At 40.3% G+C, this 13279-nt stretch overlaps 4 protein-coding genes across 4 annotated transcripts; all 4 read right to left on the bottom strand.

Moving 5' to 3' along the window:
- Positions 1-1953: 1953 nt before the first annotated feature.
- Positions 1954-3718, bottom strand: LOC125036751 (cuticle protein 19-like). Its single transcript, XM_047629611.1, has 3 exons — positions 3473-3718; positions 2963-3013; positions 1954-2641 (listed from the first exon to the last, which is right to left on the bottom strand). Exons 2-3 carry the CDS (start codon positions 2966-2968, stop codon positions 2270-2272), a joined length of 378 nt encoding a protein of 125 aa, XP_047485567.1. The 5' UTR covers positions 2969-3013; positions 3473-3718; the 3' UTR covers positions 1954-2269.
- A 508-nt stretch (positions 3719-4226) lies between these two features.
- Positions 4227-5384, bottom strand: LOC125035851 (cuticle protein 18.6-like). Its single transcript, XM_047628150.1, has 2 exons — positions 5347-5384; positions 4227-5071 (listed from the first exon to the last, which is right to left on the bottom strand). Exons 1-2 carry the CDS (start codon positions 5350-5352, stop codon positions 4673-4675), a joined length of 405 nt encoding a protein of 134 aa, XP_047484106.1. The 5' UTR covers positions 5353-5384; the 3' UTR covers positions 4227-4672.
- Positions 5385-8031: 2647 nt separating this feature from the next.
- Positions 8032-8961, bottom strand: LOC125029483 (cuticle protein 18.6-like). Its single transcript, XM_047619392.1, is given in 2 exon segments — positions 8032-8881; positions 8884-8961. Coding segments are annotated over 2 exon segments (294 nt in total). The 5' UTR covers positions 8947-8961; the 3' UTR covers positions 8032-8650.
- Positions 8962-11201: 2240 nt separating this feature from the next.
- On the bottom strand, positions 11202-12648 carry LOC125032945 (cuticle protein 18.6-like). The gene is made up of 2 exons (XM_047624353.1): positions 12552-12648; positions 11202-11935 (listed from the first exon to the last, which is right to left on the bottom strand). The coding sequence occupies exons 1-2, from the start codon at positions 12555-12557 to the stop codon at positions 11537-11539; spliced, it is 405 nt and encodes a 134-aa protein (XP_047480309.1). The 5' UTR covers positions 12558-12648; the 3' UTR covers positions 11202-11536.
- Between the last annotated feature and the right edge of the window lie 631 nt (positions 12649-13279).

Below are 13279 nucleotides of genomic sequence, written 5' to 3'. Positions count from 1 at the left end.
GCCGACTCTAATGTTGATCTCGCCTGGACTGACATCGTCCTCCGGCGCCGAGTGGTTGAGGCCACATGCCTGCCTCCTCTACCACGGAACAAAGGACGTGGGGAACTCTGCGATGCTCGTCCCGGGCTCCGCTTCCACCATCGATGCGGGCGCACTCGCTGAGCACCCGCACGAGGCTGGTGCTTCACCCGCCATTCGCACCTCGCCCACGTGACTCTAGTGCGACTTCATAAGCCGTGACCAAAGCCATACGAGCCGCCAAAGACAGTGTTAAGAACTAATATGAACATGGTTATAAAAATAAGTCTCGTTACTTGGATGGTGTTGAAGTCTCCGAGAAAAAAATAAAGATTTATTTATTTTCTAAGTCCAATACCGTAGAGAGTTACAGCCCGAAATGCACAGTTTTCACGTAAATTGTACATTACCAGTTTTCCTAGGTATCCTTTCCTTTTTTATTATTTTTAAAAAAATATTCTATCTCTTTGGCGACGCTTCCAACGTGTCAATATAACCCCTGAAGAGAGTAATGGTTGTTACATATTTTGGTTGTTTGTTTTTCTCTGCCTCTATCTTTTCATGGTGGTTCGGATCCTTTGGGTTGTTTGGACTACCGAACTATCGGCTTGGTCTTCCGAAGCTTTGCGTATCATTTTTGGGTATAAATACCCCTGGTTTTGTGAGGGGAAGACAGTTCGGTCCTGACTTCTATGGCGAATAGTGGTTCCGCTCTCGGTAATGTGTTCGCTTTGGATTTACTTCGCTCTGGATTTACCTAGCTTCACGCCAGGATTGACGAATCCGTGTTTTTTCGCAAGATAAGTATTCTTATGGTTGTGTGTAGGAGACACCTGGTCTCTGTTGGACATTGGCGTGTAACTTGCTGCATTACTATTTGCAGGGTGCACTCTCTTCCACGAAAACCCAAAGCAGCACTTTGATTTCACAAAGGGTCAGATCACTCACATAGAAGAGACACTGCTTGCGGATCCGTGTGTGCCATTTCCTATTTTAAGCTGAGTTATTACTTATTTTTTTTGTTGTTTTTATGATTGGTTGTTGTTTTGTTTTCTTTTTCCCAGCTTGAGGATCCGTACCTCCTGGGAGAAAGAACTTCCACATTCTCGCCCATATTTTTAGGACCGTTTAAGCTTGTCTTTGCCGTTTTTTTTTTTTTTTTTTTTTTTTTTCTTTTTACTTTGCCTTAGTCGATTCCTGCCTGACCTTGTGGGTGTTCAGGCAGTCTTCGTGATCTATGCCTTTTTGGTGTTTTATTTTGTTTACTTGGCTTCCGACGCTAAATTGTTTCTTACACCACGTTTTTCTTTCGTTACACAAGTGTTTTTATTCAGAGTTCCTCAGCACTATTCTTTTTTATGTTAATCTCCATTCTGGGTTGGAGATTAACTTGTTTAAATTAGGGTTTAGTGTATTTCTTTTCGTGCTAATACTCTGCTTAAAAATACTTATGGAGTTGAGACGCCAACTTAGGGGTAAATGTTCGTGAGTTATTTTTGAGTACATCTGGTGTTGGTTTCCACGTGCATCACCTCTGCTGTGATTGAATTGGTGATGACTCCCTAATGAGTGCAACTTGTTCAATAAATATCATACCGTCATAGAACTTTCACTCAGTCCCAGTCAGGAAAACAAATGGCACCTGTGTTACGTTCTGGTTCTGACTAAAGCTGAATGCTTAACGTTCTTGGGCTTGGGTCTCCTAAACAGCACAGTGCTGGTTACTCTATATCGCAACCCTGAAAGGCTGTAAAAAGGCTAGATGAATCAGAGTATATCAAACTGATATTCTAGAATATTCTAGAATATTTGTGCTTCCCACAAATACCTAAGGAAGCACTGAATTAGCTGTTTAAACATTTAAACAAGATGCTGAAAATGGCCAACTGTTTTCAGTGTGTGCGTTTGTAAAATATGTGGGGAAAATTAACAATGTTTTTAACGAATTATCTTTATTTACAAGAATACCATGGCTAAAAGGCCTATACACGCATTATAAAGCCGTGCATGGCATTAGTTACATACACTGAAAATCAAAACTTTAAAGACATCACAGTTCCCTAGAGAAGAGACAGTGAAGTATAGGGAAGGAAACCAGTTGCCAGTCTGTGGTTAAGCAAAGGAGTCGACAGTTGTTGCAATGACTTCCATTGTGAAGGTAATGAGGTATGTGATATTGAAGATATTTGTTTGCCTTGTGACATGGGAGCTTTAATAGTGTGACTTGAGCATGAAAAGTATTCCCTCTCTATTATTGATGTAGGTGGGGTGGGGGAGGTGGGTATGAGGGAGCGGGGTGGTAGGAGGGGGCAGGGGCGGGGTAGGAGGTCTCCCCCTCGTAGGCGACGTTGGCGACGTAGCCGTTGTCGTGATCGGCGGTGAATTCCACGATCTCGGTTCGGCCGTCGGGAAGAGCCACGCTGTACGATCCGGAGGTGACGTGACCGTCGCTGGTCTGGGCGTGGGCGTAGTCGTTGCCTGAGTAGGGGTCCTTGACGGCGTAGCTGAAATCGAATGGCATTCCTGGCTGCTTGTAGGTCGGATGAGCGCCGTAGACGGGAGGAGAGTCGGGACGGGGGGCGGCGGAGGCCACAGCCGCGAGGACGCCCACTAGGAGGATCAGCTGCGGGAGACAGGTTCATGAAAGGCGCGCAGGAATGGGTGTGGACGAATGAAGCATCGCTCTGAGACAACTGTTTGTTGAAACTTGCTTACACTGTCATATCAATGACTCACCAGGTTTACTGGTAAGGACATTATAGAATTGAAAGGGAAAGTCTTATCTCGTATCAGGACGACTGATTTTTTCCAGGAAAATGCAGCAAACCGGGACTCAGTTCTAGACTGTTTTTCAAAAATCTTGCTAGGGTAGGTGAGAGGAAAGATAAAGAAAATATAAAAGGGTATTTTCAATAATCGGAACGACAAATGGAGTACGACTTACGCTCATGTTTATGTTGGTCGCGGAGGACGTGGATGAGCTGTGATTCTCAATCTGAGGAAGGGAGACCTTCATATAGCCCTGGAGGCGGTGACGTCACTATTGCGACTGATGGTTTTAGCGACAACAAATGTAAATTGCAATAATTTGTAAAAATAAGGAAAATACTGGTTTTATCGTAGCTGCACATAAAATTAACAAGTATGAATGATATTGTTTTACTGGCAATGATGACCGCAAGATAGATTTTATACAAGCATGATATGACAAGAATAAGTACAAATAGTTGTAATAACGGCACTGTTACTAGTTCAAACATTAATAATGCAATATGAAGTGACATTATGTAATGGTGATTTGTGATAATAGGTAACAAATATTTTGGTGATGGCGATGCTAGTGAAGACAAAATTATATGGATAACGATGATAACTGTGAATGCAGCAATGGGAAGAACAATGATAGTGACATTGCTGATGATCATGATAGTAATGATGATAATAGTCTTCCTACTATTAACGATGTTTGTACTAATGCCAACGAGGCTGAGAGGGAGGGTGACCAGGCACTGTCGAAAAGGGCTTCGGAAAGTCGCTTTCTCTGGGCTTTCTATGTCTGACTTCCCGTAGTGGCGAGAGTCAAGTAATTACAACTAAGTAAAATGCCTCTCCTTTAGATTTTGAGAAAGTCAAAGTCATGATCCCAAATGGCCTACCAAACGGCACTGGGTCGGTGAGACAGGTCATCGATTTTATTTTATTTTTTTTAGAATTATGAAGTATCACATAAATCTGATTTATTTAGCTATCATAAGGCTGCGTTTGTGAAGTACCAGGGTCTGTGCGGCCAAGAATCATTTCAGTTCTGAACCATGTCTATCAATCTATCGGCCAATCGGCACGGAGGTTCAACCCTCCATGCCCAACTGTTGCTTCAGTACAGCGTCGACTTTCTTTAAAAAATCTAAAACAAAACGCTCAAGAGATAGGAAGATCGTATTCCAGTATCTAAAAGCAGAAGCGAGGTGTATATATGCTCTTGCTCTACAATTACTCATGAAATATGTAATGCTCTATACAGCCAGTGAAATGCATCTTCCTGTTACAGACACATGAAACAGATAATGTGACGGAACAGCTTATCGTTAAAACATTTCGACAGACGACAAATCATCTCGGTGTTAGGAGCTGTGATATATACTATTGTTATTATTAATAGGTAGATACATATATACAAGCAGCGATAGGCGTATTTAAAACAATCGCAATTATGAAAAATAAGATGAAATGTTTAATGTTCACAGCGCATGTTCTGGGACACAAATTATAGAAAAAAATATTGGATGTACTGACCATACGAAACATATCTGCGGAAGTAACAAACTGATATGGATAAATTAAGAGAGAGAGTATGAGAGAGTGAAACGTACGGGTGAATTCATCACTGTTAAAAAATATACGTCAAAGTTTTCGTAAATCTGCATTTATTTACAAGAATAACTTAATATAATTAAAGTGTCAAATGGCATTCGTCCATCAGCACTTAATATATGGCAATAGTGACAGACTGAATGTATTGCAAACGTAACAACAAGAAAGTTTATGAATGAGGAGCAAGGAGTAAACACTGGGTTTTGTTTGCGGTTTGCCTCTGGGGGCATTTTCTGTTTCATGCTTTGAGCTTTACCGGTGAGCTTGCGTTAACGTGGTGCGTTTAGGCGTAGGTGGGTGGGGGTGGTGGAGCAGGGTAGGAGGGAGCGGGGGCGGGGTAGGAGGGGGCAGGGTGGTAGGAGGGGGCAGGGGCGGGGTAGGAGGCCTCCCCCTCGTAGGCGACGTTGGCGACGTAGCCGTTGTCGTGATCGGCGGTGAATTCCACGATCTCGGTTCGGCCGTCGGGAAGAGCCACGCGGTACGATCCGGAGGTGACTTGGCCGTCGCTGGTCTGGGCGTGGGCGTAGTTGTTGCCTGAGTAGTCATCCTGGACGGCGTAGGCGAACTCGAAGGGCATTCCTGGCTGCTTGTAGGTAGGAGGAGGAGCGCCGTAGACGGGAGGAGAGTCGGGACGGGGGGCGGCGGAGGCCACAGCCGCGAGGGCGCCCACTAGGAGGATCAGCTGCGGGAGACAGGCTCATGAAAGGCGCAGGAATGAGTATAGACGAAGGGAATCTAGTGAGGGAAATTGTTAAGGCAAGAAATGACCTTGTGTGAGAATTATCTTTGCAGGAAAATTCAACAAATTGTGTCAAAAATAAATAAAAATGTTTCTAAACTCTTTACTATATCAATCAAAAATTGTAAACTTAACAGAAAACTTGAGGTCAAAGTGTAAAAAGATAATACATGCAAAGAGAATGCAATAGTTCGAAAGACAAGGCAAGAGCCACTCACTCTCATGTTGATATTGGTTGCGTAGGAGCTGAGAGAACTGTGGTGCGCTGCCGAAGGAGGAGCCCCTTTATATACTCGCCGCCATGATGGAAGTTGTGACGTCATTGTTATGACTGATGGTTTTAGCGGTGAGAAATAGATTTCTAATAATGTAAATTAGAGTTACTTTTGCTAATAGTAAAATTGTAGATGTGTGCAAACACCCTAATCACTAACAAAAGTAATGTCGGTGATAAGTTTATATTAGTCTATTAATAATGATATGTAATACAAGTATGACAATGAAGACAGATTATCATATAGTTAAAAGTGAAGGTGATGATAATGACAGGTATGATAATGATAATGATGGAGAGAATAGTAGAATTAATGGCGATGAAGAATGGTGATGGTAATGAAAATGAAATATATGTTTTTATACTTTTTATATCAGTGATTACTGTGATGATAATAACAATTTTAACAATAACAATCAACATGTCAATAATAACAATAGCAATGATGGAAACAATATTAGGAATAGTAGTAATGATCAGAAATATATGATTATAGCAATGATGATAATGGGAATAATCAAACTGATCATAAATCTTTGTAATTACAATATCAATGATGATAATGATAATGATAATAACAATAAAGAATAGGAATGATTAAAATGATAGCGATGATGATAATAAAAATGCTAATAATAATACCAGCAACAACCACAACAACAACCATAAAAACAATTATAATGATAATATTCATAGTGATAATGATAATGATAATAATAACAATAATAGCAATGATGGTGATAATGATAGTAATAACAATAATAATAATAATAATCATAATAATAATAATGATGCTAATAATAATGGTAGTAGTAATGATAATAATAATAATAATAATAATAATAATAATAATAATAATAATAATAATAATGACAATAGTGATAGATAATAATGATAATAATGAGGATAAGTAACAACAACAACAACAAACCAACAATAACAGCGATAAAACACTGATAATAATAATAGCAATGATAATAAACAACAGCAATGACAACAATAACAATAATAACGATAATAAAATAATGATAGTAATTGTAATGAAGATGATAATAATGAATGATGATAATGATGATAAAGACAATAAAGATAATAACTGGTAAATAATGATAATAGCAATGGTAATGATTTTAAGAAAAAATGATAATAACAATGGTAATGATTATTAAAAATGATAATAACAATGATAATGATAAAAAAATGATAATATTAATATTGTTAATAATATAAATGAAGATGGTAATAATGACAATGATAAAAAACATAATGATAACGATAATAATGATAGTCAATTATAATAACGATGATAATAACAACAGCAATAACAATTCCAATAATGATGATGTCAACGATGATAAAAATAACGGTAATGATACTAATATCAATGAAACTACTACAACAACTCCCAATTCGTCGTTAAGCTAAAGACGAGGTCGCTCATACACATTTCGAAACGGGCTTCGCAGAATCAGCTTCTCCTGTGTTCCGATCTTTCCGTTCAGGACCGGCTTCGGTTCGGCGAGGGCGACTAGCTACTTTGTTATTTATTTTCTAGTGTTCTTTGTCACTGTAGCGTTTGTTATTTGTTATTTGTTCGTGGAATTCCAAACGCTTTGCGGCGAAGAAACATTTTCAGATCTGGATGTTGTCTGATATAAAAAAAAAGGTAAATTATAGACATTGACGAATTAATAAATAATGAGAAATAGATAAAAAAGTTTTCTAGTAGCCAAAAATGGGAAGGGAGATACGTTTTCTGACTGAACCATTTACACTATCTTATTTGAAAGATGGAATAATGCAATACCGCATTGATATAGGTGTATAACAATCCTCCCTGACCTGGCCTCGAATCTAGGTCACTCCGGGTATGAGACCGGAGGGCCAGTACTAAACCAGCCATGCCACACGAACCACTAAAAGGAGTGTGCAACTAGGATCTAACTAGCTTCCATAGACATTACTCATACATGAGTAATGATAGCGAGGTTTTACACACACTCCCCGTGGGCACTCGGTGGAAAATGATTTAGAAATTCGAAGCCGAAGTCAGATACTGAGGTGTATATATGAAAGATGGAATAATGCAATACCGCATTGATATAGGTGTATAACAATCCTCCCTGACCTGGCCTCGAACCTAGGTCACTCCGGGTATGAGACCGGAGGGCCATCTTTCATATATATACATCTTTCTAAATCAATTTCCACCGAGTGCCCACGGGGAGTGTGTGTAAAACCTCGCTATCATTACTCATGTATGAGTAATGTCTATGGAAGCTAGTTAGATCCTAGTTGCACACTCCTTTTAGTGGGGCGTGTGGCATGGTTGGTATAGTACTGGCCCTCCGGTCTTATACCCGGAGTGACCTAGGTTCGAGGCCAGGTCAGGGAGGATTGTTATACACTATCTTATTTTTTAAGTCACTATTTACTCATTCATCAGAAATGCCAAGCTGCATGCCATCAGTGCCCGAGAGAGCATTCGAAGTGTTGCATTACGGATCAAACGTTTCGACAGACGCCTGAGCAACTAGTGTTGGCAGGTGTGATGTATATGTTTCGAAATAGCTTGGCAAAAGGTAATCAGTCATGTTAGTATAAAACAAGAAGGTTCTCAGGACAGAAGGAAGTTTGTAAATATTTATTAGAGAAATAAAGAATATATATGGGGTCATGTATCATCTCGGGATTTTCTGATCAGAATGAATAGGTTTGGAAAGAATCAAGGAAAGAGAGAGAGAAAGACAAGCTGATTGATTCAGTATCTGGTAAAACATTCTCAGTAACTGAACAAATTTCCGATTCAGACATTACGATAAATTTTGCTTTGAAAATTTTAAAAGAGTTTTCGTATGTATGCTTTTATTTACAAGAATAATTTAACAAGATTAAAGTTGACAGTCGTCTATGAGCACTTTGAATATGGCAATAATTAAGAATATATAAAAGGAATATATTAATAAGAAATAAACCATAACAGCAATAACGTTGCAGGATGGAGAGGGACGCGACGATGCGATAAGTCGTGGAAAGCAAGCAGGAACTGGGCTGGACGGGACGAGTGCTTGCAGGAGTGAAACGGTGAGTCAGAAAGCTTCATGAGTCGCTGGTGAATGGCGCTTGGTGAGGTTGTGTCCGGGTGGTTGAGGCAAGACACAGTGGTGGTCCTTTGGGTTGACTTGGATGTGGATTTTTGGATCGTTGAGTTGTCCCGTCCAGATTCTACTTACGTGTAGGTGGAGCGTTTAGGCGTAGGTGGGTGGGGGTGGTGGAGCAGGGTAGGAGGGAGCGGGGGCGGGGTAGGAGGGGGCGGGGTGGTAGGAGGGGGCAGGGGCGGGGTAGGAGGCCTCTCCCTCGTAGGCGACGTTGGCGACGTAGCCGTTGTCGTGATCGGCGGTGAATTCCACGATCTCGGTTCGGCCGTCGGGAAGAGCCACGCTGTACGATCCGGAGGTGACTTGGCCGTCGCTGGTCTGGGCTGGTGGGCGTAGTTGTTGCCTGAGTAGTCATCCTGGACGGCGTAAGCGAACTCGAAGGGCATTCCTGGCTGCTTGTAGGTCGGAGGAGGAGCGCCGTAGACGGGAGGAGAGTCGGGACGGGGGGCGGCGGAGGCCACAGCCGCGACGGGCGCCCACTAGGAGGATCAGCTGCGGGAGACAGGCTCATGAAAGGCGCAGGAATGGGTGTGGACGAAGGGAATCTAGTGAGGGAACTGAGTAATTCTGACTGTTGCATCTCGTTCTCGTCGCCACACCAAGGATATTGATATAAAAGAAATTACCTAGATCTGCGATAGATTAGCGTGGAATGGCGTTTATGTGAGAATTCTCCTTGCAGAAAAATGCTACATATTGAGTCAAAAGACAAAGAAGTTCTAGACTGTATACTATATCATTCTTACTCTATAAACTTCACAGAAAAGTTGAGGTCAAAGGACATCCGAAGAGAATACCATCTGCAATAGCCACTCACTTTCATGTTGATGTTGGTTGTGCAGGAGCTGAGAGAGTTGTGGTGCTCGGCAGAAGGAGGAGCCCCTTTATAGCGCCGCCGTGATGGATGTTGTGACGTCACGGTTATGCCTGATGGTTCGAGCGGAGAGAAATAGATTTCTAATAATGTAAATGAGAACTGCTTTCGCGAAGAGTAAAATTACGGCTGCAGTGCAAATACCAACATACCTAACAGCGATAATGTAAGTGATACTAATACTATATTAGTGAGGAATGTTATATATGCTATTTAATACAAGTATGGTAATGAAGGTAGGTACACATGAAATCAGTGGTGATACTGTAATTCACTCAATACGAATTGATTTTGAGGTTTAGTGATCAACATATATTTTTTTTACATAGTTTCCATGTTAGATATTTTAGCGGTAATTAGAATAATGATGATACTGGCGGAGAAAATTATAAAAGTGATGGCGACTGCGAGAGTGATTATAATGACAATAAGACTATGATAGTAATGATAACTATGTGGTAATAATCAGGATGATAATGATCCTAAAGAACATAGCAATAATGATAAAGACATTACTGAAAACATAACAATGACGCCGATGATGATAACCACAATACTAATACTGATATTAGTACTATCGATAATGATCTTAAAAATAATAACAATAATAGCAATGCTGACAGCCATAATAGTAATATTAATAGAATAGTAATAATAATAGCAAACATGATGATAATGATAATGAAGATAATAGTAATCATAATGATAAATAATAATAATGTTGAGTATATGAATAATAGTATTATTAATAACAATAGTAACGCTAATAATGCTAATGATAATAACAGTAATAATGCTAATAATAAACATAATAATAATGCTAATGATAATAATGATAAAGATAATAACAATAATACTAACAGTGAAACAATGATAGTAATAATGATATAATGATAACAATAATGATGCTGATTATGATGATAATAATAATGCCAATAATAATGACAATGATAATAGTGATAATAGTAATAACCATACTGAGGATAATAGCAATAATCATAGTAATAATAATGATAATAATAATGATAATGCTGAAGATAATCATGATAATGATAATAAAAATATCTGTAATAACAACAATAATAGTGATGATTAAGACTAAATCGATAATGACAGTCGTAATAATAATGATACTAATAGCATTGCTAATAACAATAATACTGCTTTAAACTTAGGATGAGGTTGTTCATTCACACGTCGAAACGGGCTTCAGAAAGTCAGCTTCTTTGGTGTTTCGATCTTTGGGTTCACGACTGGCTTCGGTTCGGCAAGGAAGACTATTTTGCTATTCATTATCTAGCGTTAGTCATTACTTTACAGATGGTTGTTGTCCATATTTTACTGGAGGACGGTCATGAAATGCCGAAGGTTTTGCGGCTAAAATCGTTTTGAGTTTTGGACGGATTGGAACTAAGGCTCAGGTGCTGGATGCTGTTGACTCGGCATTGCGTCCGAATACATTTTATTTTCATTTCTTTAATGAATTATAAGTAGAGATCATGGCTACTATTTAATACACAATAAGCAATGACAGTGAAAAGAAACGTTAGCCATCGATGCATTTTTTCGTGCAACAAATAAATTAAGAGAAAGCATGCGAAGTGAGGAAGAGAGAGAGAGAGAGAGAGAGTGTGAGAGAGAGAGAGAGAGAGAGAGAGAGAGAGAGAGGCGAACTGATAGATTTAACTTTTGGTAAACCTTTGCATAAATGTAAGTAGCTTTTAACTTCACATTTCAGATTCGGTCATTGTGAAAAAAATGCATTAATTTGTTTCCGTAAATATGCCTTTATTTACAAAAATAATTTAACACTAGTTATAAAAGGAATATATTAAAAAGATTATAACCCATAACAGCAAGAACGGTGAAGGATGGAGAGGGAGGCGACGATGCGATAAGTCGTGGAAAGCAAGCAGGAACTGGGCCGGACGGGACGAGTGCTTGCAGGAGTGAAACGGTGAGTCAGAAAGCTTCATGAGTCGCTGGTGAATAGCGCTTGGTGAAGTTGGGTCCGCAAGACGTCTGGGTTGACTTGTGTGTGGATTTTTGGGTCGATCGTTGAGTTGTCCCGTCCAGATTCTGCTTACGTGTAGGTGGAGCGTTTAGGCGTAGGTGGGAGGGGGTGGTGGAGCAGGGTAGGAGGGAGCGGGGGCGGGGTAAGAGGGTGCGGGGTGGTAGGAGGGGGCAGGGGCGGGGTAGGAGGCCTCCCCCTCGTAAGCGACGTTGGCGACGTAGCCGTTGTCGTGATCGGCGGTGAATTCCACGATCTCGGTTCGGCCGTCGGGAAGAGCCACGCTGTACGATCCGGAGGTGACGTGACCGTCGCTGGTCTGGGCGTGGGCGTAGTTGTTGCCTGAGTAGTCATCCTGCACGGCGTAGGCGAACTCGAAGGGCATTCCTGGCTGCTTGTAGGTCGGAGGAGGAGCGCCGTAGACGGGAGGAGAGTCGGGACGGGGGGCGGCGGAGGCCACAGCCGCGAGGGCGCCCACTAGGAGGATCAGCTGCGGGAGACAGGCTCATGAAAGGCGCAGGAATGGGTGTGGACGAAGGGAATCTAGTGAGGGAACTGAGTAATTCTGACTGTTGCATCTCGTTCTCGTCGCCACACCAAGGATATTGATATAAAAGAAATTACCTAGATCTGCGATAGATTAGCGTGAATTAGCATTTATGTGAGAATTCTCTCTGAAAAAGGCAACACACAAAATAGTGATATAGTTCCAGACCAGTGGTTCTTAACCTTTTAACAACCACGGCCCCCTTATTTGCACTCCTCTCCACTCCTCCCTTGCATCTGTAAATAAAAATTCCCTCCCTGATTTTAAGGAGAATTATAATGAGCGACAATATGATGATTAGACTTTCCATTATGTGACCATGCTCTCGTTCAGAGAGTAACAAAGATAATTCGAAATAACTTTTTTTTTTCCAAGGGCTCGCACCCCCTTTGGAAAATACTGAAGCCCTCCTAGGGGGGTGCGCCCCCAGGTTAAGAACCACTGTTCTAGACTGTTTACTATATTAATCATATTCTAGAAACTTCAGAGAAAAGTTGAGCTCAGTATAACAAAAGAAACTGTGTGCAAAGAGAATATCAACTTGGCAAGAGCCACTCACTCTCATGTTGGTGTTGGTTGCGTAGGAGCTGAGAGAGCTGTGGTGCTCGGCAGAAGGAGGAGCCCCTTTATATGCTCGCCGTCTTGATGGAAGTTGTGACGTCATTGTTATGACTGATGGTTTTAGCGGTGAGAATAGATTTCTAATAATGGAAATGAGAACTGCTTTCGCGATTAGAAAAAATAGGGCTGTAGCGCAAATAACAACATCGCTAACGACGATAATGCGGTGATAATAATTCTGCATTAGTGATGAATTTATTACACGACATGTAATGCAAGTATGTTAATGAAAGCTAGGTACACATATAAGTAATAATGATAATATTACCATTTAACCGATACGGATGCGTTTTGATGATAGTGATGATAATCATAATTTCAATGACTCATTTAATAGTGATTGCATTAATGATGATAGTGATTGGAAGTAATGGTAAAAGTGATGGCGATTGTGATAGTGATGATAACGATAATAAAATTATATTTTCTTGGGATTACGATAATACCGATAACTGTGATTTTAATGATAACTATGATAATAATCAATGCTTCCGAAAAAAATAACAATAACGATATTATTGACGATTATGATAAAACTAATATCAAAACTGATATTCATACTGCAAATACTACAAATAATAGTATTAATAATAGCACAGCTGACAGCCGTTACAGCAATGATAATGATAATGGTATTGATCAAAATGCTAATGGTAATAGTAATGA

The sequence above is a fragment of the Penaeus chinensis genome, chromosome 2 (genome assembly GCF_019202785.1).
Source record: "Penaeus chinensis breed Huanghai No. 1 chromosome 2, ASM1920278v2, whole genome shotgun sequence".
NCBI classification, from domain to species: Eukaryota; Metazoa; Arthropoda; class Malacostraca; order Decapoda; family Penaeidae; genus Penaeus; species Penaeus chinensis.
Note: the sequence above shows the minus strand (reverse complement) of the source record. Positions and strands in the feature narration are given on the sequence as shown.